The sequence below is a fragment of the Anabas testudineus genome, chromosome 9 (genome assembly GCF_900324465.2).
Source record: "Anabas testudineus chromosome 9, fAnaTes1.2, whole genome shotgun sequence".
NCBI classification, from domain to species: Eukaryota; Metazoa; Chordata; class Actinopteri; order Anabantiformes; family Anabantidae; genus Anabas; species Anabas testudineus.
In genome coordinates, this window is record NC_046618.1 from 25,085,157 (window position 1) to 25,110,895 (window position 25,739).

The 25,739-nt window shown below is 40.4% G+C and overlaps 1 protein-coding gene across 3 annotated transcripts in view; it reads left to right on the forward strand.

Moving 5' to 3' along the window:
* The first annotated feature begins 369 nt into the window (after window positions 1-369).
* ogdha (oxoglutarate (alpha-ketoglutarate) dehydrogenase a (lipoamide)) overlaps window positions 370-25,739 on the forward strand; it is a 28,674-nt gene continuing 3,304 nt past the window's right edge. The window contains exons 1-21 of one of the 3 annotated variants that reach the window (XM_026342434.1): window positions 370-474; window positions 2,414-2,805; window positions 5,498-5,683; window positions 8,647-8,749; window positions 12,939-12,983; window positions 19,751-19,866; window positions 20,259-20,413; window positions 20,499-20,645; window positions 20,972-21,062; window positions 22,068-22,247; window positions 22,956-23,084; window positions 23,169-23,348; window positions 23,442-23,594; window positions 23,935-24,037; window positions 24,131-24,259; window positions 24,400-24,550; window positions 24,705-24,832; window positions 24,927-25,105; window positions 25,233-25,304; window positions 25,405-25,530; window positions 25,659-25,731. In XM_026342434.1, coding sequence (XP_026198219.1) covers window positions 2,566-2,805; window positions 5,498-5,683; window positions 8,647-8,749; window positions 12,939-12,983; window positions 19,751-19,866; window positions 20,259-20,413; window positions 20,499-20,645; window positions 20,972-21,062; window positions 22,068-22,247; window positions 22,956-23,084; window positions 23,169-23,348; window positions 23,442-23,594; window positions 23,935-24,037; window positions 24,131-24,259; window positions 24,400-24,550; window positions 24,705-24,832; window positions 24,927-25,105; window positions 25,233-25,304; window positions 25,405-25,530; window positions 25,659-25,731 — 2,686 coding nt within the window. In that variant the 5' untranslated portion in view covers window positions 370-474; window positions 2,414-2,565. Of the gene's footprint in view, window positions 475-2,413; window positions 2,806-5,497; window positions 5,684-8,211; window positions 8,306-8,646; window positions 8,750-12,938; window positions 12,984-19,750; window positions 19,867-20,258; window positions 20,414-20,498; window positions 20,646-20,971; window positions 21,063-22,067; window positions 22,248-22,955; window positions 23,085-23,168; window positions 23,349-23,441; window positions 23,595-23,934; window positions 24,038-24,130; window positions 24,260-24,399; window positions 24,551-24,704; window positions 24,833-24,926; window positions 25,106-25,232; window positions 25,305-25,404; window positions 25,531-25,658; window positions 25,732-25,739 lie in introns of all 3 variants that reach the window. The other 2 variants (XM_026342436.1, XM_026342435.1) reach the window with 2 other exon arrangements.

Consider the following 25,739-nt stretch of genomic DNA (forward strand, 5'->3'; position numbering starts at 1 on the left):
GAATGTAGATCCAGATTTATCTATGTGTAATAAATAATACATTTTTGCAGAAATCTAGCATGAAAAAGAAATCATTCTTTTTTAATATATAAAAGACAACATGAGTTCTGCTTCTACAATAACACATAGTTTAATATATAAGAATAGAATTAACTAAATACAATGATTAAATCATATATATTGGTAAATTGTATTATTAATAAAACATTTTTTGTTAAAGAAAATTGTATACAAGTGTTAAAAATAAATTTCTATATTTTTTATTCGGTTTTTATTTTATTTTTTGTTTTTTTCGACCGGAGAAAACACGCTCTCTCTCGTGGTGCGTCATTGCGTCATCGCTGCGTCACGTAATTTTTACGCAGGCCTCGCTTCCATGCTTCGCGCCCCGAACTGTCATCATTTTTACCGGGAGAGGAGAAGGGCATCCGGGATACCGGTCGAGAGAGGAGCCGCTGAAACGTGTTTCTCGAGGTCAGTTACCGAGACTTGAGACTTTAGCTACGCCTGAGTGTCTTTGTGTAAACAATTCAACTTGCTTTGTCACACACAGACAGATTCTGGTTTAATTTTCAAAGAAAAATAAAAATCCGTGTTCAGGAATGTGAGAAACCTGTTAGCGTGTTAGCAGCGTGCTAGCTCTCCGTGTAAACTAATTTAGCCGTGAAGGGCTAGGTCATTTGTCAAAATACTCTCTGAAACTGTCGGTGCTTAGTGAAAAGTATGGTTCACTCAACAAACGAAAAATGCTTCTATTATGTCTGTAGGTGGCTGCATGATGCGCGTTAGGTTAACGCAATTAGCATCTCTTTAGCCGCTAGCCAAACGTGCTAATGGCAATTAATAGAAAAGTAGAAGCATTTCGCCGGGGCCAGCCGGCTAATTACACAACGTAGCACGTTAACTGTGAAGCTAGTCATCTAACCAGTTAGTGCAGAGCAGTATAGAGTCTGAATGTTATGGCTGTGGAAACGCTAAAACATCCAGAAGAGATGATTTTACTATGTTGTCATTATATAGGTAATAATTTTCGGGAAGTCATGACTCGTGAAAGGACAAAGTGATTGACAGTTCGCATGGCCAATAAAAAGGTGCGGTGTCCATTTTCTGGGCGAGGCTTCTTTCTGGTGGCCATTCACGTGCTCGGAAAGCTTGTAGTGGGTGGGTCCTAGCCGGAGGTAAGGGAAGAAGAGTAAAGGCAGAGAGCGGAGACCGAAGAAGGTCAAAACACAGACTGAGAAACTGCAGCTAGAGGAAGTTTGACATGTCGGTCACACTGGAAATAACCAAAGATAGAGTTCTGGGGTCAGGTTAAAGGTTTAGGACTTCTACAGCCTTCGATTGCTTTTCACAAGTAACTGGTTGTAGGTTGGAGCATAAAACTTAAGTAAACATGAAACTGAATCACATTTGGCAGGTCCTCAGGCTGTTTTGGGAAATCCAGCCACTGCCCTTTCCCCAAAGGTGCCCCACCAACATTAATGAAACCTCTGGGATGTTTGCTGTTACAGAGATGAGATATAATAGTAACTGTAGTTATAGTGAACTGTCTTAATACATTAACATTTGTATAAATTCTGTTCTTTCTTTTACAAGCAACTAACTGTAGTGAATTACATAATCAGTTTACAGAAACTAAATGTTAATGCCTTTAGACCAGAACGTCAACTTTAATCTTAATTTGAGCAGGCACAGGACAGAAACCAAAGGTCTGTTACTAATTCAGCTTTGTTTGTGTTGATGCGAGGCTGATATCTGTAGACAGCTGTTAGCTTAGCATTAGCTCCTTGGCAGACACAGAGAGATGGAATATGCACACTGTCCACTCAGCACTCAAATCTGCTACTTCTTTAACTGATGGGTTAAAGCGAGTCGGTTGTTATAGGGGCCAGTGCACAGGGCTGGATGATTAAAAAATAAAAATTTTTAATTATTATTTAGAAAATAATAACTACAGTAATGAAGATAAACTCACAAATAAATGTATCTGTTCAACAGAGAGTCTACTGTCATCTGCACAATCACTCATACTACATAGGTGAGGCTTAAGACAAGGAAAACACGCACACAGGTTGCTGAAAGTGTAAAAGTTAGTGAGTCACCAGACTCAAATGTTCCACAAGACGAGGAAACTGGAACAGAATGATAGTGTTCTCAGTTTGTGCCTTTTATGTGTTACCTTTGATAAATATATTGAAATCTTTTAAAAATCAGTCAAGTCATTTGTCACTCACCCAAATTCTAAAGATATTTGCAGAATCCTTTTAATCGTCTGGATAAAAAATAATCGGTGTGGTGCATAGCTTTTAGAGTAGTTTTTCAAAGAGACAATGAAGCACACCTACACATGCAGAAATCTTCTGTATATTGCTGCCTGACTCTAACACAGTGTCTCTCTCTCTCTGTGTCCCAGTGGACAGACAGACCAGTGGACGGTGGACGTTTCATTCAGCCCTCTCAGTTCTGAGTTTGACCTCAGTGGAGTTTTATTATTGTGTCGTTGTTCTGAGGACGTCCGTCAAGTCGGACTGACCACCACAGTGTGTGATACGTTAAGGACTGCTCATGCATCGTTTAAGGACTTGTGCGGTGCGGCTGCGCCCACTCACCGCCTCACAGGCGGCTCAGACTGCTGGCCAGCAACGGCCAATCACAGCCTCCTCCACAGGTGGCAAAAGGACGTTTCAGCCAATCCGGTGTTACTCGGCACCGGTGGCCTCGGAGCCGTTTCTGAATGGGACGAGCTCCAACTATGTGGAGGAGATGTACTTTGCTTGGCTGGAGAACCCCAAGAGTGTTCACAAGGTAAGAAGCAGTAGAGCCCCCTGCTGGTCTGGAGGGGCTACAGGCAACAGATCTGTCAAGGAAGGTTCATTAAGCTCAATGAAGGCAACACAAAAGTGAATATAAGACATAAAATATCAGTGGTGAAAAGTACCATGTGCCTTTACTCTGTACTTAAGTAGACGTTTGAGGTATTTATACTGGACCTATTTTGATTTTATTCAGAATATTCCTCCACTTTACGTATCTGAGCATTAGTTACTTTGCAGATGCTGATTCTTGATATAAAATCAAATGAACTAATACCCAAGTACAAATTAGCACAAGAGTTCAAATTATGTTTACAACATCACAGTGTTACAGAAGACTTCCAACCAGCTTATTTGTCAAACTATATTATTTCATCTGTCGATAGACAACCTCTGAACATTTGGTTAAAACCCCCAAAAAATGTGGCAAAGTAGATCTAATTGAAGTAGTAGTGGACAGTGGATCTTCATGCAATGGGAGCACACCACAGATCATGTTAGTTTATACACACCTACTTTCATTATGCTCAAACTTTCTGCTCCTTAATTCCCAAACTCATATTTACGTATGAAAAGCCTTTAGTGAGCTATTAGCTGTTTCTCCAGCAGCAGATAAATTTAATTTTTGTGTCTTTTCTGACACATGCTTAAAGTTTCTGTGGCTGCTAATAGAGGAAGTAAACATGTAACCCCACAGTGAGGTGTGTTCAGGTCACTGAGGTGTTGTGTTACATGTCACAGTTGTTATGTAACGGTCAGATTGTGACCTTGCTGTTATTAGCTTAGCACTGGTGTGGACACTTACACAACTCACACGTATACTGTACGTCATAGTGGCAATAATGTTTTATAGCTGTAAAATTGTGCTGATATGTAAAGGTCAAAGTAAGATTCTGTTATTTAAATCAGATTAACAACCTTGATGACTTCAGGTGCAGTTTCTACTTCACAGTTTCATCTTGTGTCAACCTTAAATTCATGCTGGATTAAAGCTCTATTTTTCAGCAGCTGCTGGAAGGAGAAGAATCGGTTCAGTACTGAAGAATGGAAGTTTTGAGAGTCAGAAAACATAAATCTTTTGTGTAGTTGTGCCTTAATCCTTTGTTTCTGTCAGGAAAATTTCTCTGAGATCCCATTAATCTCCTTATTACTGAAACCTTTCTTATACATGTGAAATACTATGCTAGGCTAATGAGAGATTATGTATTATCCACAATTTGTCTTAACCCCCTCACCATCAGATATATTTGTAAAGAAGTTAAGAGAAAAAGAAGGAATCTGGGTTGAACTTTGCACAAGTCAGTTCCTCGTCTGGCTGCCTTCCATCTCCAAAAACGTGGGAGGATGAGCTGTTCTATAGCCCGGATGAAAATGTGTGTTCCTAGTGCCTTATTGTGCAGCTTTAAAGTTAACTGATGCAGGACAATGCGTTTAATGTTTCTGAGCTTGTGAAACCACTCTAACCTCCTACTAACCTCAGGTTCATGGGTGTGACTGTGTGAATGTACAGAGAGATGGGCACTGAGGGATTTTATTGTCCCTCTTCTCTGGTTTGCTGTGTTCCTCCTGTGGGCAGCTTGACGACAAAGAGAAGGAAAACTGGAAGGTTTTATTTTAATTGTTTATCTGCTAAAAGCTTCTTCATTCTATTAATCCATCAACATTTATTATTAAATTACATTTAGTTTTAACAATCTGCAAAGCAACTAAAGCTGTCATATAGTGGAGGAAAAGTAACTTAAATAAAAAGTTACGAGTATCTCAGAAGTGTAAAAACCTGATTTAATGTTTGATAAAATGTCCCTTATTGTACTGTTCTGTTTCTGCAACCTGTTGCACCTGTTTACATCTGGCCAAGTACGAATACTGCACTTCATCTTTACTTTGAGGTTTTTCCAGTAAAGTGGAGAGTTTTTATTTTGGAACTTTAAATGACAGTGAAATGAAAGCTGGAGAATGTGTTATGTTATTCTTAGTCATTTTTTAAGCTAAAATTATGAACGTATACAAAAATGTTGGGTTATGGTGCAAGTTATATGTCTTGGAATGAAAGAAAATCAGAATTGGCCAAGAAAACTGCAGTTGGTGCAGTGACGGTGAAGTCAAAATAAGCAAAATTGCAAAATGACTATTTTGTTTTCATAACCATTAGAAACTAAATCAGTATTGAAAATAAAATAAAATGAATCGCACTGCTCCAATTGTACTTAAGTACAGTCCTTGGTCGTATTCCACCGCTGCCTTATAACAATGTGTTGTAACCTACCAACCAGTACCTGATACTGTAGCTTCCAGAAAGGACTAATGTGAGATGGGAACAAGGCAAATATGTGCTGAAGTGATAAAAGCTACAACCAGCAGCAGGAAGAGCCTGTGGTGTGTTCGGAGTAGCTTTGATTGTGGTGAGAGCTGAGTTCATGGCGGGAATAACATGTTTATGAACAGAGTCTGTGACTCACGAGTCCAGTATGAGTTGAACCACAAAGTGAAAAACTGATGCTGAAACAGACAGAAAACAGTTTGTAGGATCAGGGATGTCTGTTCCTACTGACTGTGACATAAACACTGTCTGATTCAGTTGACGGAAAGTAACTAAGTACATTTATTCATGTGATGTATGCAACTATTATCTCACACCTCAAACTTTCTCCTCTATTCTTTCCTCTTTACCTCCTTCGTTCCAGTCTTGGGATGTGTTTTTTAGGAACGCTAACGCCGGTGCTCCTCCAGGTGCTGCCTACCAGTCTCCTCTGACTGCAGCCACGAGTCTCCTCGCTCCCCAGCTCTCCTCTCTGGTTGGAGCTCAACCCAACGTGGAGAAGCTGGTGGAGGATCACCTGGCCGTCCAGTCCCTCATCAGGGCCTACCAGGTACACAGGCATCCTCACAGAGGTCTATTAGACCCTGAACATAAAACTTAGACGGTACCACAACACACAAATTCTCTACTTTCCATCCAGAGTTAGAAAGTATCCTTAGTTATTTTCAGATATAAATTTCTTGCTTTTTTAGGTTTATAGCAAAGGAATGTTGACTAATGATCTAATTAAGCATATTTACATATGATAAAATATAATAATTTAATCAAGCATTTAAAGGGGGATTTGTACTTTCAATACAATTACAGAACTGGTTTTGTTAAAAATTGCCTTCGCAAATAAACTCCATCTAGGAATGAAAGGCTTTGTCATAACGTTTTTGGGTGAACTGGTCCTTTAACAGAGAAAATTAAAATAAATAGAGGCATTTTGTCTGAACCCATTAAGTACACATCCTTTCCCATTCTAGTACTGGTCAACCAGACACATTTCCTGTTTGAAATCGTCTCCAAAATCAGGTCTATTAGTTTACATTTAATTTAGATTCAGTAAAAAGTTATGATTTCTTCTCAGGACATTACTCAAAGCATTTCTCCAGTTGAAAGCAGAATCGCTAAACTGTGTTTAATGAACTTTCTTTTAATGAATATTATGATATTTAACCTTTTTTCACAGAACATCCTGGAACAGTTTGACTGTGTTATATTTCTTGTATTATGTTGTATCATTATTATTATTATTTTATTTATTTACAATCAAATTCCAGCACGTGTAAGATGTGTTAAACAGGATGTGTGTGATTGTGTAGTATGGATCTCTGTAGATCAGAGTTTCTCAACCTTGACGTTCACACTCTGGAGGAGTTCATCTTGTAAGCAGATGTGTGAGAGTGAGGCATGATGACTTGTTGTTGTGTTTGGTTTAATTAAACCTATGCTCTTATGAATATGAGAAAATCGACTGAATTTAATGTGAAATCTTTATTTGGTGTCGAGGAAAAAGGTTGAGAAACTCTGATCAGTGATGAAGCCGATGCAGGTCTCCACAGATCACAAACGTTGGACTGATCTGATTAGGGACAAAATAATTACATGTGTTATTTTTATTTAACCTTTACTGAATTAGGCAGAAATTCCAGTGAGCTTTATGTCACATGACCTGATCAAAAGAGAAGCAACAGGAAGAGACACAAGCACATGTCAGTGTCAGGAAAGTGAGCTCAAACTGAGACCACTAGTAAAGACACACTGCAGTAGAGTTAAGTAAAAGAGGAAATGATGAGAGAGAATGGAGTGAGCAAAAGGAAAGAATAGAAAGTAAGAAATAAGTAACAGGTTAAAAACTGGGTCAGTGTGGAGCTGTGGAGACCTCCATCTGTCAGTACTGATGCTGCGTTCACGTCATGTCATAATGGGAACCATGGGAAAGCTTTTTATTTCAATGTTATAGTGTTGTTTGTTTTTTTGTTTACTATACTGTTGTTGTGACTGTTAACTAGCATAAATGTCCCTTATTACACTACACTACATGTCTGTTTAATAAACATGACACAAGATATGACAGACAACGTAGACAGAATGTTTGTCTGTACAGGGAGATAATGATGTGTGATCTGGGAGCTTAACATGAATGATGTGTTGGTATATTTTTAGGCCTTTGTCTTCGGCTCGTCTGTCTTTCCCTCCCATTTTTTTCACCACAGTATTTCAAGAACATCTTGAGGGAGTTGGTTTAAAATTGGCAAATGTTCACTTTGACTTGAGAAGTAGTAACTGTTTAGCTTTTGATGGTCACTGGGGTCTCCAGTCTGTCCCATTGTCTTCAACACTATAATTCAGAAATAACTGGAGAGAAATTCATTACGTGTTGCAGAAATGTCCATTTGGACTCATGGAAGAACTGATTAGAATACAAGTCTGAACAAATGAATAAATGAAAACTGCTACTTGAATGGTTGGCAGAGGCGTACAACCACAGTGAGGTAATTCTAGTTTTACTGTGTCGTCAGCTAACACCTACCACCTAACACAAAACGACAGATGTTGTTTCAACAGCTCTTTTGCTCTGTTTAATAGTTTGTATCATGAGCAGCAGCATCATTGCTCCTTCCAGATTCCACATAAGTTAGATGTAGCTTTGATACTGCACATACATGTGAGATTAAACCATCTGTTGTGGTGTCTGACTCTTGTTTTTGGTCTTGATGATCAGTGTCTGTCAGGTTGGTCTTTGACTCAGCTAATATTGTGTACTCTGAACCAGGCATCACATAGCTAAGTTAGGCTGTTATTGCATTAATTACATATTTCTGGTTGTTTACAAGTGAAATTAGGAGTAAACCAAACTGTGTTAGAATTGATTATAAATGGATTTGTCTGCCTTAAACTACAAGATGATATTGGCTGGAGTTTGTCGCCTTTAGGTTTTTCTAAAAACATATAGGTTCACTGGTGACTCTGAATTGTGTAAACCTATTATGTCAGACTGGAAACCAGGTTGTACCCCGCCTACACCTACATGACGTGAACGCAGTGACTCTCAGTACTGTTGTGTGATGATAACTGTGTGTGTGTGTTCAGGTGATGGGGCATCACAATGCCCACCTGGATCCTCTGGGAATCAGCTGTGTGAATTTTGATGATGCTCCGGTCAATACCGGCTTCCAGGATGTTGGTGAGAACACCAGAACTAAAAAGCAAACTGCTTCCAGTCTGTGGTGTTAATGTTGCTTTTCCCACCCACCCTCTCTTCTTCTCTCCTTCCTCTTTTTGTCAAATCTTTCTCTTTTCCTTTCTTTGGTCTTTTTTACACCCCCGCTGTTGTCCAACACTTTACCTCTTTAACTTCTTTCCGTTTCAACTTTTTCTGTTCCTTTACTTTCTAAATCTTTCACTCCGTTGTGCTTCTCGTCCACCATCCTCCCACATCTGTATTTTCTGTTATTCCTCACTCCTCTCTTTCCTTCCTCTTCCTCCCGTCCTGGGTGGGCTCTGTACTGTTGTCACTCCTTGTAGATCCGAGGGCACCACGTGGCCCAGTTGGACCCTCTCGGCATCATGGACGCCGATCTGGACTCATGTGTCCCCACTGACATTATCACCTCCTCTGACAAGCTGGGTGAGGCGCTAACCCCTTAGAGATTTACCACATCTTCCCATTTCCCTCGTTCCCCCTGTCGTCTCCGGATCTGCATCACAGTCCGGCTGGTTCTAACCAATAGTCCCAAAACCTGTTGTACATAGAGTTTAACTTTCTTATGTACAATAAATGTTTGTGGTACTGAAGTTTTCTTAAACCTTCTCATGTGCTGTGAGTGTTTAAGGAACTTTACTGAAAACGGAAACTTTCTTGATCAAGTGAAGTTTCTGAATCCTTGTTGGATATGATCAGACTCACAACTTAATCAGATATTGTAGTATATAGTATATTTAATCAAATCTAATCTGATCCCACTAAGTATGGTTCAGACAATGGATTATATCTCCAAAAGGAAGTGCTCACTCGGTCCCCCGCTGCTCAGAAATTTGTTTTTTCCTTGTGTTTGACAGACAATGAGATTTGTAGGTGATCCCATACATTTCAATGAAAGTGTAACTATAATAATCATGTAGGCCATTTGCCTGTGCATGATGGGGCTGAGTTAAAACATTGGCTTTATTTAGTGTAATAAAACTTGGAGCTATAATCCAGTGTTGATCTTTAAATCTGTTGTCCTGCACTTGGTCTAAATAGAGGATGGGATTTGAACACAGGTTTGTCTAAGTTTAGATGCTACATAGTAAAAATATCTCTGTAGTTCTCTTTTACACAGAAAATGTACCTACAGAATATTAGTTTTCAGTGTCTGTGTGACAAGGTATACACTGAATATTTCGCTAACTTGTTTTCATGTTTTTGTCTCCTCACAAATACTGGAACAGTTTTCTGTATTGTCAGTATGAAATAGTTTCCCTTCACCATAATGTCCTCAGAACCTGAGTCATGTTGTTCCATCAATTAGTTAAGAAAGATGTTGGGCAGAAATAGATTTGGCCCACAGGTGTTCTGTTCTGTATTTAACCTACTGACACCTTTAAAACAAACAGCGATGAGATGAACAGAAAGATACAGTAAAATGTGTGTAAAAGAGGATATTTGATAATTCTGACAAAATAACCTCAACTCCAGAGCAGTTTATTGGGTTTATGGAGCATTCGTAACATGATCTTCATCGGCAAGTTAACGTTAGCTCCTCACGGAACCCAAATACTGTTTCCCCAAGTGAGAACACATCTGACTCTGACTATCTCCTAGCGTATGCTACATGTGTGATAAACTAACTGCAGATAATGTCCAAACCTAATTCTCCAGACACTGTGCAGAGTTCATCTGTAAAGATAGTTTGATTCATTTAGTAGTAAAAAAACTCAGGATCACGTGTACAGAGGAAGATCACATGATATGACGGGTCGTTTACAGCTTCCACACAGTTGTGAGTTGATGTGATTTTGTTAACTGTGATCTTTAGTCATGTTTTCAGTTTTTTATTTATTTTTTTATTTATTTTTTTTACTCAGACCCAAATCTGTTTAACCTTGGACTGTTTTGCCTGCTACAAGTCATCAGCAGTCTTTGCCTACGTAGTTGTGATGCATCAATAACCAGCTGCTCTAGAAACTGCAGCATCTTTGCTGTGATGCCAGAAACCTTCTGCTGACGCAAACGTGTTTTCAGCTGTAAACTTATTCCTTTGGTTGTTCGGCTTCTGCTTTGACATGTTGACTCTGAGCTGTGGCCTAAGTAGTTTCTAGTCTGATGCTACGTTCACACATATGGATAAAAAAATACAGAATAATGAGAACATAGCTGATGTTACACCATGTCTGCATTTTTAATATGCACATCTTTTTGACATGTCACACAGCCAATATGCTTCTATTTTAATCAAACTAGCTGTCTATACTGCCTAGAGCGTATTTTTATGCTTCCAATCTGTTTTAGATTTAAATGCTCCACAGACTGCACTAAAGTGTAGAGAAAATTGAGAAATTAAACAATAAAGCATGCAATTCAGCTACTCATACAGTTAGAAGCTGTGGTTACAATATGTAACTGACGTTGTGCATATTCTTAAAACTATTTACTATATTTTCATGATCAAACAGAGACATTGTACCTATCCCACCTAGGAGGTGCCAGTAAATGATTTGGTATGAATGCACAGAATTATTAGGGTGCACCAGCATGAGTGACTCACTGAGATGCATTTTATTGGCGCTTGAAGAGAGCAGAGTGAGGTTGACAGATCTGAAAATACAGTTATAGTGTTTCTGCTGCAGCCTCTTTCTAAGTCTGTGTCTCCGGGACTGAGGATGGAGCTCAGCTCCTCCACACAGAGCAGCGAGTAGGCAGGAGAACGAGGTGAAGCGAGACCTAATTAGCTTACGACTGCACGTTATTCGTCTTACTTCTTGCAGTACAATTAAAGTGAGTAAAAAGCAAATGCAACAGTTGATCACATCAAAACACTTAGAATAACAAACATCTAATGTCTTCTGAAAGTTAAGTGAGTCTCCCACTTTTTAATATCGGCTCCCTGGCGCCCACAGATTAAAAGAATATCGTTACGTCCTCTCTTCTTGTCATAAGTGGACACAGCTTGTACAGACGTGTACCACAAAGCACGAGCTTTGGATAAGAGCTCCTACCAAATGACTAAATGTAATGAGCCACTATTTCTCACAGCAGCACTGCTAATGAGGCATTCAGGTACAGTTTGGAGATTACAATTCAACTTTATTTTAAAACACTTAAAATAATTAAACTATTTTAAGGTGTAAACTGGATTTTATCTGATGCAAAAGAGGAAAGAGAGTGCAGTGGAGTAGTAAACAACCCTCTGCTGGAATCAAGATGACGGCTCTCACCTGGTTGTTGCTCACATCGTGTCCGGAGATATTTGTATAAATGTCAACGTTTCTCACTTTTCCTTCTGCAGTTTACAGAACCTGGACTCTTGCTGAATATATCAAGCTCAGCAGGGGACACAAGTCAGGTCTCATTCACAATGAATAGCAGCAGTTGCTGACCTAATCCGTTGAGTCCGTATGTGTGAACGCCCCATTAGTTACCTCTGGTTTGTTTTTTGTTGGCTGGGAGCTGTAGAGACATTGAGGTTGCTGACCAGCTTTACTCCATCACCACTGTTTTTAAGTAGAAGTCCTAACATTAAAAATTTAAATCTTGAAAATTTTTAAGATTAACAGTTTTTAGTTTGTATATTTTCTTATGCTGTTAGTTTGACGGTCATATGTGGCAGACAGAAACTGATGGGACTTTGATTAAATCCATAGAGGTTGGTAGTCACAGTAATAATCAGGCTGAAGTGCGTTTTAGCTTTATAGGTCTAACAGTGGTTATGTTATTTGCTTTTAGGGAGGAGGATTATGTGGCTCAAACTTTTTCTGCAGACACAGTTGCTGCAGTTGAGTTTTTGTGGAGCATTTATCATACTGATCATAGTGATGATCAATATGTTAAAGTAAAGAGTCTCTATATTAATGTCTCATCTACACTTAGACCACAGGAAGATAAATATTTTCAGTTTGAATCTAAAATCAGACGGACCGTTGACCTTGAAATAACCCACTGGCTCTGCATCTGTAGCAGTGAATATATTTTTAGTTGTTGAATATTTTCAGGAACATTGAACTACTGTATAATTTTCTGTCTCTGCGCTGTTTTGCTTCCTGCTCTTCTTCAACGCATGCCATCTGCTGTCATTGGAAAATAAATTCATCTGTCACCATTATTTAATTTTGTTTAAACCTAGAGAATTGCAGGCACATACTGTATTGTAAAGTATATGTTTGATAGAAGACACTCTGCTACGTGTGCAAATTAGTAAATTTTTGTCACTGTTGACTTCTGCATTGCTGCAGCTCTGGAATTAGTCCCATTCCTGTAGTGCAGGTGACCCGTGCAGAATGGCTTCTAGTTTTGGGGAGACCCCTGAATGTGGGTTGGTTATGGTTTGGCTATTGAGGACTGTTTAACCACAGCATGGCATTAAATGCATCTATCTTTCTCCACATCTTCTGTCTGAAGTAACCTTCCTTATCAAGTTCATTCTGTAAATCGTGAACTAATTACACGGTGGTGGAGACGCTGAGATGCCGGGGCCAGTGTTGTGCTCCGTTTTGGTTATAGATGGCTCAGGTGGTGGTGTAAAATGACCATGGGTGTCTGGCTTAAATGGATTGTAGCTCAATAACAGTGTCCGGGTGTCTCTCCTTTTGCTGCATCTTCCTGCTGGTGACCCATCCAGACGTGACTGTGTTCAAGGAGAGGCTGAGAGTCCTAACGGTAGGAGGTATGAGAAACAACGATGCTGGTGTGTCACTGCACAGTGCTATGAAGCCTGTAGTCTGTCATTGTTTTGAGTATTTTTACAGCAGTAGCGAGCAGTAACATGTACAGGAGCGCCAGGATGTTAAAAATGAATACTGCTGTCTGCTGGACTGGTGGCAGCGGAGGTTTCTGTTCCTGACAACCTGAGTGACCTGTAACATGTACAAGAGGTCTGGGATGTTAAAAACAGATACTGCTGTCTGCTGGACTGGTGACAGCAGAAGTGCCTGTTCCTGACATCCTGAGCTGCATTACAGGGCAGGATTTAAAAAAAGAGAAATTTTCATTTGGTTCAATGTCTTTGTTATTTTATTCAAGTTCTTTCTACAGGAGTTAAAGAATGGTCTGCCACCATATTGGTCACATTGATCCACCGTCAGAAAATAAGTTAATTTCACAGTTTTGCCACAAAAGTGATAATTCCTCCAGATTTTGCCTCCACCAAATATAAAAATAAGAATATAACAATAATAATAATTGATATATTATTAATCCCTTTGGGTAAATTCTTTGTGAACACTGATCGCTAACTGATCGACAGTGGCACCCTATGTATAAGTCACAATGAATTGTGTCTGCTGTTGATACTAATGTGCAGAGCTTCAGTCATTAGTTTGGCACATATTACTACAGTATGTTGATCAGAACATTTAATAAATTTTAGATAAATATAAAGTTGCACCATTACAAAAACAATATCAATATCATTCAGTCATATCATCAGCAAAACAAGGACTTTATATGGTCAGTGTTGATGCCAATACCAATCACTGTGTTGCTGGTTGTAATTGTTGGTCACACTTAATTAATGAAAAAGTTAATGAAACCTAATGTTAATGAACCTCAAACCAAGATTTCTCTATGGTTCATGTAAACACCAAGTCCTGAATAAGGCCAAAACCACAATAAGATCAGAACTAGAATGTGCATGTTAATGGGCCCTTAGCTCAGTTAGGACAAATATCTAATTGTCAATAAATAAATAAATAAATAAATAAAAAAGAAAGAAAATTAATCCTACCTGTTTTTTTTTTTTTTTTTGTTTTTTTCAAATAACAGAAGCTACTTAATTTTTTTGGAAACACTTTTGTTTTAATCCTAAACTGTCAGTTTGGGATAGTTGATATGTGGAGGCTGTTCTTTACTCCTGGGCAAAGTGTTTACTGTTGACACTGGATCAGACATTGAACCACAGGGAAATATCCCTTTAAAATCTCCGGAGCACAGAAAACATCCTGAGGACATTTAGAACTCAGTTTTCTTTCTGACCAGCTCTTTTATGATCAACCTGAGAGCTCAACTCGCTGCAAAAATCACAAGAATATAAATAAACAAGCAAAATAACAAAACTTCTTTGCCAGTTTGACAGCACGTGGGCAAAACGGAACAGAAACAATAGAAACAGCCGGTTAGGGAACATGTTTTCTTAATTTGTGTTTGTAAGTTGCAGCGCGTTAAGCTCTTGTGGCCGCTGCGCTCTTTACACAGCAGTTGTTTACTGTGTTTTTTAAGACAAACAGAAAATTATTGCCTCAGCCCCTCTGACCTCTGAATGTCTCCTGTGTGTTCTGGTTGGTGTAGTTAACTGTGTTAGCTTCTAGCAGGCTGCTAGCATCCTGCTGAGTAGTAGAACAGTCGATAGATGAGTTTTCACAAAACTACAAGGTGACATTGAAAGATTATTTTTGACTGTGGTCACAGGTTCTTCCAAAAATAAAAAGATAATTATATTATCCTGAGGAGGCCCCGTAAATATGCTGTTTTCGATATTAGTATTAAACTAGTGTTGTTAATGTACCAGAAAATATCAAAAAATATATCAAATTTATTTAAAAAAAAAAAAAAAAAAAATTTTTTCTTTTATGACAAACGTGTTTTAACAAATCCCGGCAGCTGTTTTCATGTCCTTTCAGGTTCATCACACTAATTCACCACAGATGCTGACAGATGTTGTGCAACACATGGAGCATTAAAGATATTCGCATTTCATTTCTCTGGTTTCTCGGTTTGTGAAGTTGCTGTGAGTTGGTGAAATCAAGCACCATTTTCATTGTTTAATGAAAATGCGAACAGCCATTCAACTGTTTTTAATGTGTTTATTAAACCCAACCAAGCTCCGTTACACTGTAAAGTTAATTTAAGTGAATTACCGTAATTTTAAAGTTTTATTTTTTAGCAACAAATTCTGCACAGTGAAGTTAATTCTTTGAAAACTGGATACTTGATTGTTTTATTAATGTCAGAAGGGTCATCGCCCTGTTTCTGCTTCACATCAGTCTCAAAATAACTTACAAAATCGAATAAAACCTGTAAGTGGAAGATTAAACACTGTAATGCAGAATTGACATTTGAATTAAATGAGTATAATTTACAAAAAATTGAGTAATTTTCAGTATGTTCACACACTAACAGTAAAGACTAAAAACAGTTGAATCTGTGACACATGACGTGTGATGACTTATTTAAGCAGCTCTGCAGTAAATTAAATCAAATTTCACTTTTCGCTGTGGTCGTTCATTTAAAAATAATTTTTCTCTTGTCACCTGTTGAAGCTCAAACCCTCAACACAGGCTGGAAATTTCTTAGATTGATGAACATGTCTGCACCTGGTGACGTAGTCGTGAAGATTTAGTTGTTAAAATTAAGTTAAAGAAAATATAATTTGTTCAATTAGATCAGACGTCTGTGTTCAGAAGTGTCGTTAAAAAAATTAATAGAAAACTTAAAACAAGTTCATCATTTGAAGAAAACGTTCAGCCTGTGTCGTGATGTGTTATCGGCTCATGTCACAGTTGTAAGTTAGTTTACAGCTGGTCTGAGTTCTTTCTGTTTCCCTTTAGTTTGTACTTTCTTGCCTTTGTTGTTTATTTTCTGCATTTCTTGGTTTTACTCTGCTCCCACGTCTTGGGCTTCACAGCAGATTTAGCCTTTAGCTGCCTGCCTCGGGTTGTTTTTAAAGTGAGGCGAGGGCGGGACACCTCTGCTGTATTAACACTAACACACATCAGTCAGTCCAACCAGCTGAACTGGAAGACACTGCTGCTTTTCTCTGATCTATAAATCACCTGCTGGTTTTATAACAAGCACCTTGGCAACATCCAGACGATTGAAAATGTGTTTTAGATTGTCTCCTGTGTGTTCTTGTCCTGAAGCTGCGGATCTGCTTGTATTTAACTACACGTTTGCATTACGCCTACCTCGGTCTTTGCATATCTTGTGATTGTGATGACAGCGTTGGTTGTGAGTGTCCTCTGATATTAACACTACATATTCTCAGTTCAGCACATGATCAGGGCAGCAGAAATTTAGCTCCACAGCAGGTTTAAATCAACACAGCACTGCTGGAAAATGTTGAAACTCTAGAATTGACAAACCACTGCTGTTTTCTTAATCAGCAGTAATGTAACAATAACTTAATTGAACGATAGCATAATTGTGCAAGAACAGATTAAATCCTGCTTCCAATATTAAATATTTTTAATCCTACACTAATATTACTTTGTGCATGTTTACATTAGTCGGGCAAAAACATGTAAAACTTATCTCCTTAAAAAACTGGGTCCCGTATGTTGTTTCTTTAGTTAATTTACTTTAATTTAATTTAATTCAACTAATTAAAAATAATGAAAATGAACTTTTTCAGTTCTAATTGAAAATTTGTGCGTCTTTGGTTATGTAAATATTTACATATTTACAAAGTTTAACTGCTCACGACAAGCTTCACCCTGACGCCTGTTCTCATTGTTTGCTGGAAGTTATAATGCTGCATGTCACACTTCCATTAGCCTGGGATCAGCGTTCGCACATTATACTCCCACATGCTCGTCTTCAGGTTTTAAGATGAGCTCAGAGAAACTTTGTGCTGAGTTTGACTGCAAGTAAAGATTATTCTGAGCAAGAAACTGAGGAAAATGAAAAATGTTTTTATTTAGTTACTTATTTTAAGTTTTCAAAGGACGAGCAGGTCACAGGAGAATGATTTCGTGACTCATAAGTTGATGCAGTCAGATCCGATTTGTTTCATGATGATCCTGAAGCAAACGGCACGTTACAAAACAATCCACCAGGAATGTTCACTTGCATGTATATAATTGACCAACACAGCTTGTTTCCGGCTGACATCACTTTGCAGAAAAGATTGATCCAGTTCCAACTTTGCAGCTTCTTTCTTGGCTAGAGAACATTTAGATTTTGGGAAATGCAACTGAACTATGCTCTGCATGGTCCCTGAACACATCGAATGAAATGAATGAAACAAGGTATGGAAGTAAGATGGAGGAGAGCGGCTGACGGGAGTGTTGGGATTAAAGTCAAATGAACAAATCCTTTTGCTGCTCATGTTCGACCTGCATGTGAACAACACTCATGTTGTTTAGCTGCAACGAAAAATGAGTGTGCTCGCGGAGCGGTGCTCTTCTAGCACATCCATGCACAATATGGTTGCTCGCAGTTAGAAATGTCGACAAGTTTCTGACGTGCCAGGAAACCAATCCTGAAACCACATTGTTGATTAACCAGGTCCTCCTTGTTTCCAGACCTAGTTTGTGGGACCGATTCAGGTCTGAAAGCAACAATGTGCTGTTTACCTCACTGGTAGCATGTGTGGAGGAGCTGGAGTGTTTAGTGAAACACAAATGTTTCTGCTGCAGCTGTGACTCAGAGAAATGAATGTGTAATTAAACTGTTGAACCTGTGTTTCAGAGTCAGAGTTCCACTCGCAGTTTAGTGCCGGCTGCAGACGGAGCGGTAAAAATCAGAAACCCATTTGTGTTTGTTGGGCGGGGGGGGAAGCCTCAGCTGGGTGTGGTGACGAGTTTTGTCCTGTTTTATTTTTCTTCTCCTCCCTCTGAAGGCAAAGAAGGAGGGGGGGAAAGGGCAGGAGTCTCAACGATGAGTGCCTGTTGTCTTTACAGAAACTCTGCTTTCTGATTGGCCAGCTTGGCTATTGGTCATGTGGATGGCGTGTGATTGTGGTGTTTTTATCTTTGCTGCTGTTTCAACGTGTTAGGGGAAATATTAAAAGCTGCATCAGCTTTCTGATTGGCTGAATCAGCTGCCATTGGTCAATGAGTGAAACAGGAAATGTTTAAGGTCATTGTGTCATTAAAAAAAAGGCCACAGAAGTCTAAAGTCTGATTAAACTGGAGTCAAAGACGTAGATGCACACAAAATACTTTATCTCAGTTCATTTCTCTTTCATAAACCTCCTTTCCCTAACTGTCCCACAATCAGTCTGTAGTTGCAAAATAACCAAAATAATAAGAGAAGGATAATACAAATGGTAACTAAAGAACCCAGAACAACTTCCATAGAGATTAGAGGTCAATGTACATTAGAGTCAGTTCACACCATCAGTCACTGTTTGAGCCAAAGTGGACTTAATGGAAGACGACCGAGGAGGACTACACTGATGAAAGCAAATCATACAAAAACCTTTGGACAGATGAGACAAAAACTGGAACTTTTTGACAAGTCCATCAGTTCTATGTTCACAGATTCAAAAATGAAGAATACAAATAAGTACACTGTACGTGCTGTAAAACATAGAGGAGGCTTGGTTATGTTCTGGGCCTGCTTTACTGCATCTGGAATCTTTCTTGAATCTGTGCAGGGTTCATGAAATATCAAGACTATACAGGTATTCTGGTGCAAACCAGAATCCAGTGTGAGAAAGCTTGGTCTTAGTCACAGATCATGGTCCTCCAACAGGATAAGAACCAAACACAGCTAAAAACAGACTTAAAAGAAATGTCTGATTTTCATTAGTTTTTTTTTTTTTATTAAATCTTTATTTATTATTACTTTTGTCAGTTTATAGTTATTTTAATGACTTTGTTGGTTTTGGTACCAACAATTTTGTCCACATCTTGATGTAACAAAATCAGGCATAGTATTGAAGCCAAAATGATAAGTGTCAATGAGCTATGATCAGAGAAGCTGGATTAAGACTGAAATAAAGGGGGAACGGTTCAGGCTACAGGAAGCTGGACGCTAAAAACATCTTTGTAAAGCAAAAGGCTCCATGAGTGAAATCTGAAAATCTAAAATGCCTCTCAGTGGTAGTCATTAAATTCTAAATGGATTCAGACAAAGCTGCTACAATTCTGTGACGACAGACTAACAGTCTGACTCCTACGACAGCTCTGGATCACTTTTGAACTTTGTTCATATCTAAAAGAAAATTGGTGAATTTAAAACACTCGTATGTCCCATTACACGTGTAACTGGAACGAGAGTAAGAAACATATAACACATCACCAGATTTAGCCCTGAGCTCTGTCGTGTCTGGTTTGATGTGTGAATCTGTTGATTAGTGCGTGTTCATGATGCTAACTACGTCTCTCTTACCTTTCTCTTTATCTATCTTTTATTCTCTCTGAACCCCCCCCCCCCCACACACCCGTCCTGTACCACTAACACTCTCCATCTTTACTAAAACTCCTGCTGCTGAAACTTCATCCTCTCCTCTTCCCCCGTTCTGTCCCTGTCTGCATGTTTAATGTCTGTCTGTGGATCCATTGTCTCCATCCATATTCATGTTTTATTGATGCATTGTTGTTCATTACTAACATTTGTTTATCCATTGCCTGCGTGTATCTGTGCATCATTTTGGTGTTGTTGCATCCTTCAATCATTCCTAAACTCCTTCCCTCATTTTCTCTCCCTAAACTCCCTCCCTTCCTGCTCCCTCTATTTCCCTCCTGTCCTGTGGTGTCATGGGACGTGCAGGCTTCTATGGTCTGGATGAGTCCGACCTGGACAAGGTGTTTCGCCTGCCCACCACCACCTTTATCGGAGGCTCGGAGAGCGCCCTGCCACTCAAAGAGATCATACGACGATTGGAGGTAGATACAGGCTTCATTCAGAGTCGGCAGCTGTAATGTTGGGATCTGTCAGCACAATGATGACAGCTCATTGAGAGCCAAAGTAATGTAATCGGGATGTTTCCTTTATGTAAAATGCAACAAGGAAAAACTTGTAATGCTCCACTTGGCCTTGTGTGGCTGTTTTCAGCTTTATCACCCTAAAACAGATGACATGAGGTAGTACAGAAGAGTCAGAGTGGAGTATCTTTCCTAACAAACTTTTTTAATTTTAAAGTAAGTGAAAATGAGATAAAATTAGATGAAATCCAACAACATAACGAAAATTAAAATGGGTTTGAGGATCTTAAACTATCTTAACCTTGGTCACTACCTGTGCTAACACCTAACCTGTGCTGTGTGGCGTTTTGCAGATGGCTTACTGCCAGCACATCGGTGTGGAGTTCATGTTCATCAATGACCTGGAGCAGTGTCAGTGGATCAGGCAGAAGTTTGAGACTCCAGGACTGATGCAGTTTAATCTGGAGGAGAAGAGGACTCTGCTGGCCCGAATGGTCCGCTCCACCCGGTAAGAACGCCATCAGATCATATGACCTTCGGGCACTGGTGTGGAGGATGAAGAGTATGAGCACTGTTAATATGTGTATGTTCAGGTTTGAGGAGTTCCTCCAGAAGAAGTGGTCTGCAGAGAAACGTTTTGGTTTGGAGGGATGTGAGTCTCTGATCCCGGCTCTGAAAACCATCATCGATAAATCATCGGGGAGCGGAGTGGATTACGTCATCATGGGCATGCCTCACAGGTAACACACACTTTATTAAGAACATCTGCTTGTTCATGGAGCTAAAACACAGCAGTAACTCAGTTAAATACTCAGGTTCCACTACTGTCAGCCAAGAACAGAAATCTGAGGCTGCTGTGGTCACAAGACCCAGAAGTAGACTAGAAAACTGAACCCAACCTGCTTTGTGTCAGCCAGGGTTTCAGTTTCCCAGTATGACTGTCCCCAAATGCACACTGCGGTGTGCCTTTAATCAAATCTGATGTAGCTCTCAGCTTTGTCCACGTGAGCATCGTAGAGTTGCAGCCAGGTTTCATCTTGACTCCTCTTCTCTCGCTCTATTTCAGGGGTCGTCTGAATGTTTTGGCCAACGTGATCCGTAAAGAACTGGAACAGATTTTCTGCCAGTTCGACTCCAAACTGGAAGCTGCTGATGAGGTAATTTAGCTGCTCTTACTAAAGCTGCACACACAGGAGGAGCAGGTGATGAGGATAAAGTGTGTAATTGCCATGTGCCGTCAGAATAAATGGGGACTTGCTTAAACACTCACCAGCCACTTGATCAGGTACATGTGTTCAACTGCTCGTTAACATAAGTAGGAACTCGGCTCGTAGACATAGTAACTCCACAGCAACTCAAATAACCACTCACTACAGCTGAGGTCTTAGGGAGACATCTCTGAACCTACTAAACGTGAAAGATGCAGCTTTCACAGACTCACCAAATCTGGAGAACAGATAATTGGATGGATTTGATCCATCCTACCTTGTATTAACAGCTCAGGCTGGTGGTGTTGTAGCTGTGTGGGGGGATATTTTCATGTCCCACTTTGGGCCCCTTACAAATTAATTAAGTACAAATTAAGCATTTTTTAAATGCTGCTGCCTACATCAGTGTTGCTGACCGTTTCTATCCCCTTATGACCACAGTGCACCCATCATTCGATAGATACACACCATGTCCCAAAGCTAAAATCATCTCAACTGGTTTCTTGAACATCACAGTGAGTTCACTGTACTCAGATAAATCCACAACACCTTCATCGATGTGGTGGAGCAGAAGATTGGTGTTTAATTTTCAGCAGACAAATCTGCATCAACTGCATAAAGCTATCATGCCCATATGGATTAAACTCTCTAAGAAAAGTTTCCAGAACCTTGTTAAATATGTGCCACAAAGAATTTAGACAGTTCTGTAAAGAAAAAAGCGATACTAGCAAAGTGTACCTAATAAAGTAAATAGTGAAAAACCACCTAAATGCAGTACTTATGTAAATGTTTGGCTAAAAATCATCATTGACACATGAAGTTTGCAGTTTTAATGTTTGAAACTCAAATTGCTGAAAAGAATTATTTCAGTGCTTTAGTTGGAGTTATTGTTCTTTAATAGCTACTCTACTGAACAGTTTTCAGGACTGTATTCACTGAGTTTTTCCTTCTCAGGGCTCTGGAGATGTGAAGTACCATCTGGGGATGTACCACCGTCGTATCAACCGTGTGACAGACAGAAACATCACCTTGTCTCTAGTGGCCAACCCGTCTCATCTGGAGGCCGTCGACCCCGTGGTGCAGGGAAAGACCAAGGCTGAACAGTTCTACAGTGGAGACAATGACGGGAAAAGGGTGAACACCATTTTCTTACACACTGAACTGAGCTTTCGCTGAGTCCAACAGATGAAAGAGTTCTGTAGCAACAAAACGCACAACGTCACAATCAATGTGGGTTTTTCAATTTTCCCCTTATTGCATCAGATAAAACACTTTTTTACTTAATAATTAAAAATGAGACACAAATATGCTAAACTTGATCTATGCTCTATACCGTCCCTGAACGCCTCACCAGCTTTGTTGTGAGGAATCCCACATGGTGTGTACTCTGTTGCACACAGAAGTACACCACCGTGCAATTATCTAATATCGCTGATCTCTTCAAGTGCTACTAAAACATCTAAATAAATTTTCACGTTCATGCACGATAATTTTCAGTCAGATGTGCATGAAATGCATCTGACATTTAGTTAGGGTTTTTTTTTTTTTTTTTAATAAGGTTTTAAGTGCGGAGAGAGATTCAGAAGACACTTGAAAATTGGTGGTGAGGTGAGGACATTGTTTGCTTGCAGAGCGCAGTGGGCAAGAGTGCTTGTAGACGTGGATGCTCCCAGTGTAGGCTGCAGATCTATCTGCAGACACTTTATTTATCAGCCAACTCTCTGTAACCACTGTCTCGGCTCTAAAAGGATCACAAGAGCCACGTTCAGGAACAGTTAAAGCTTTGTGCAGTGGTCAGCCTCATTAGTAACCTGTAGCACTGTGCTGTTCGTCTGTCTACAGGTGATGTCCATCCTCCTCCATGGTGACGCAGCGTTTGCAGGTCAGGGTATTGTCTATGAAACCTTCCACCTGTCTGACCTGCCGTCCTACACTACGCATGGCACCGTGCACGTCGTCGTCAACAACCAGGTAACAAAGAAATAGCAGGAACCACCAATATAAAGCAGAGAAAAGCTAAATGAGGGAGAGCCTGAGCTGGAACCTTTCTTTCAGATCGGTTTCACCACTGATCCTCGTATGGCTCGATCGTCTCCATATCCAACTGACGTGGCTCGAGTCGTCAACGCTCCCATCTTCCACGTCAACGCCGACGACCCCGAGGCCGTCATCTACGTCTGCAAGGTGGCTGCTGAGTGGAGAGCCACGTTCCACAAGGACGTGGTGGTTGACCTGGTCAGTGAACGCTCAGTTTCATCTGTGTCATAAAAGTGAAAACTAACTGAACTGTGGACTGAGACACACCTGTGAACCTGTCTGTCTGTGCAGGTGTGTTATCGTCGGATGGGTCACAATGAGATGGACGAGCCAATGTTCACTCAGCCGCTGATGTACAAACAGATCAAGAAGCAAAAACCGGTTCTGCAGAAATACGCTGAGAAGCTGATCGCAGAGGGAGTTGTGAGCAGGCAGGAGTACGAGGTAAAACACACAAACGCCACACAGACGGAGTCAGGTTACTGAAAACTGAAACTCAGCCTGACACACACCGAGGTTTCAACAGCATGGGCAGCTTCATCACTCACTGATGGAGGCTCAGCAGCTGAATTAGCCCTGATTAAAACATTTTTTAAGTTTCTCACCAGTGAATCAGCAGGAGATGAAAGCAGGACAATAGTTTCTGCATCGCTCTAATTTATCTGCTATATTCTAAACAGGCCTAACATGTTGTAATGTTAACGAGAATTTCAGATTTATTAGAAATGAGCTGCAGAAATTCGGCAAAATCCGATTTTTATATATTTTTTTGTCTTCTCTGCAGGAGGAGATCGCCAAGTACGATAAGATCTGTGAGGAAGCGTATGCTCGCTCCAAAGACGAGAAGATCCTCCACATCAAGCACTGGCTGGACTCCCCCTGGCCTGGTGAGAGAGGATGGCTTTACTGTGGGCTGCCTTTATGAGAGTCTGTCTGAATCTGTTCTGGTCCAAAAACTGTTGATCTGTTGTTGTCTTCAGGTTTTTTCACCCTGGACGGACAGCCAAAGTCCATGAGTTGCCCCTCCACCGGTCTAACTGAGGAAAGCCTGAACCACATCGGACAGGTGGCCTCGTCCGTTCCTGTGGAGGACTTCACCATCCACGGAGGTCTGACACAAATTATATGCTTTGTGGGAACAGGAACCTTTAACCCAGTGGAGATCGGCTCTGACACCAAATTGCGTTTCCTGTATCACAGTGAGATTCTGGTACTTGATTCTGGTTCTTGACCAAACTTGTTGCTTCAGGTCTGAGTCGTATCCTGAAGGGCCGAGCTGAGATGGTTCGTAACCGGACGGTGGACTGGGCTCTGGCGGAGTACATGGCTTTCGGGTCACTGCTGAAGGAGGGAATTCACGTCAGACTGTCAGGACAAGACGTAGAACGAGGCACATTCAGGTGAACGATCCACCTGCAGACAGGTTCTGCGTCTGCTTTTGTTTTCACCTGAATGTTAAGTTCAGTTCTAATACACTACTTCAGGAAGGATAGCGTTTTCAGTCCTGTGTTCTACAGTCGTTCTGCAGACTGATGCTGTTTTGTCTCCTTTCAGCCACCGTCATCACGTCCTCCATGACCAGAATGTGGACAAGAGGACCTGTATCCCCATGAACCACCTGTCTCCTGACCAGGCACCATACACTGTCTGCAACAGCTCGCTGTCCGAGTACGGCGTTCTCGGTCAGTCCGTCGTGAAGCTGCTGCTTTTTTAGTCCTTCTACAGATTGATCATGGGTTCTGTTTCTAATCGGGTTTTATTTTCTGTGTATTTTAGGTTTCGAGCTGGGTTTTGCAATGGCGAGTCCCAATGCTCTGATCCTGTGGGAGGCCCAGTTTGGAGACTTCCACAACACGGCTCAGGGCATCATCGATCAGTTCATCTCTCCCGGTCAGGCCAAGTGGGTCAGACAGAACGGAATCGTGCTGCTGCTGCCACACGGCTTGGAGGGCATGGTGAGAACCACAGGCTCAGAACTCCAGACCAGAGATAATCTCTTCAACAAGTTAGACCTGAAGAATGAGGTCTGTTGAGTAATAAACACACAGCTCAGTGTGTCTGAGTCTCTGTCTGTGTTTTCAGGGTCCAGAACATTCTTCAGCTCGTCCAGAGAGATTCCTCCAGATGTGCAACGATGACCCTGATGTCATGCCAGTAAGACTCTAACACACACACACACACACACACACACACACACACACAGGAGTGAGTGGCTTCATTCTCATTTTCATTAAACCGATTGTCTTCATATCAGAACATCACAGAGGACTTTGCCACGCGTCAACTCTACGACTGCAACTGGATCGTGGTGAACTGTTCAAGTCCTGCAAACTACTTCCACGTTCTCAGACGACAGATCCTGCTGCCGTTCAGGAAGCCTGTAAGACACACACACACACACACACACCTTTAGTGCTCTTTAATATATAAGAGAGAATAAAGTTTCAGTTTATGTTTCACATGTACTTTTATTTTATAAAGCCTGATCCTCTTCCTGTTTCTCACCAGCTGATCATCTTCACTCCTAAATCTCTGCTGCGTCACCCAGAGGCTCGATCCAGCTTTGACGAGATGCTGCCTGGTAACTTC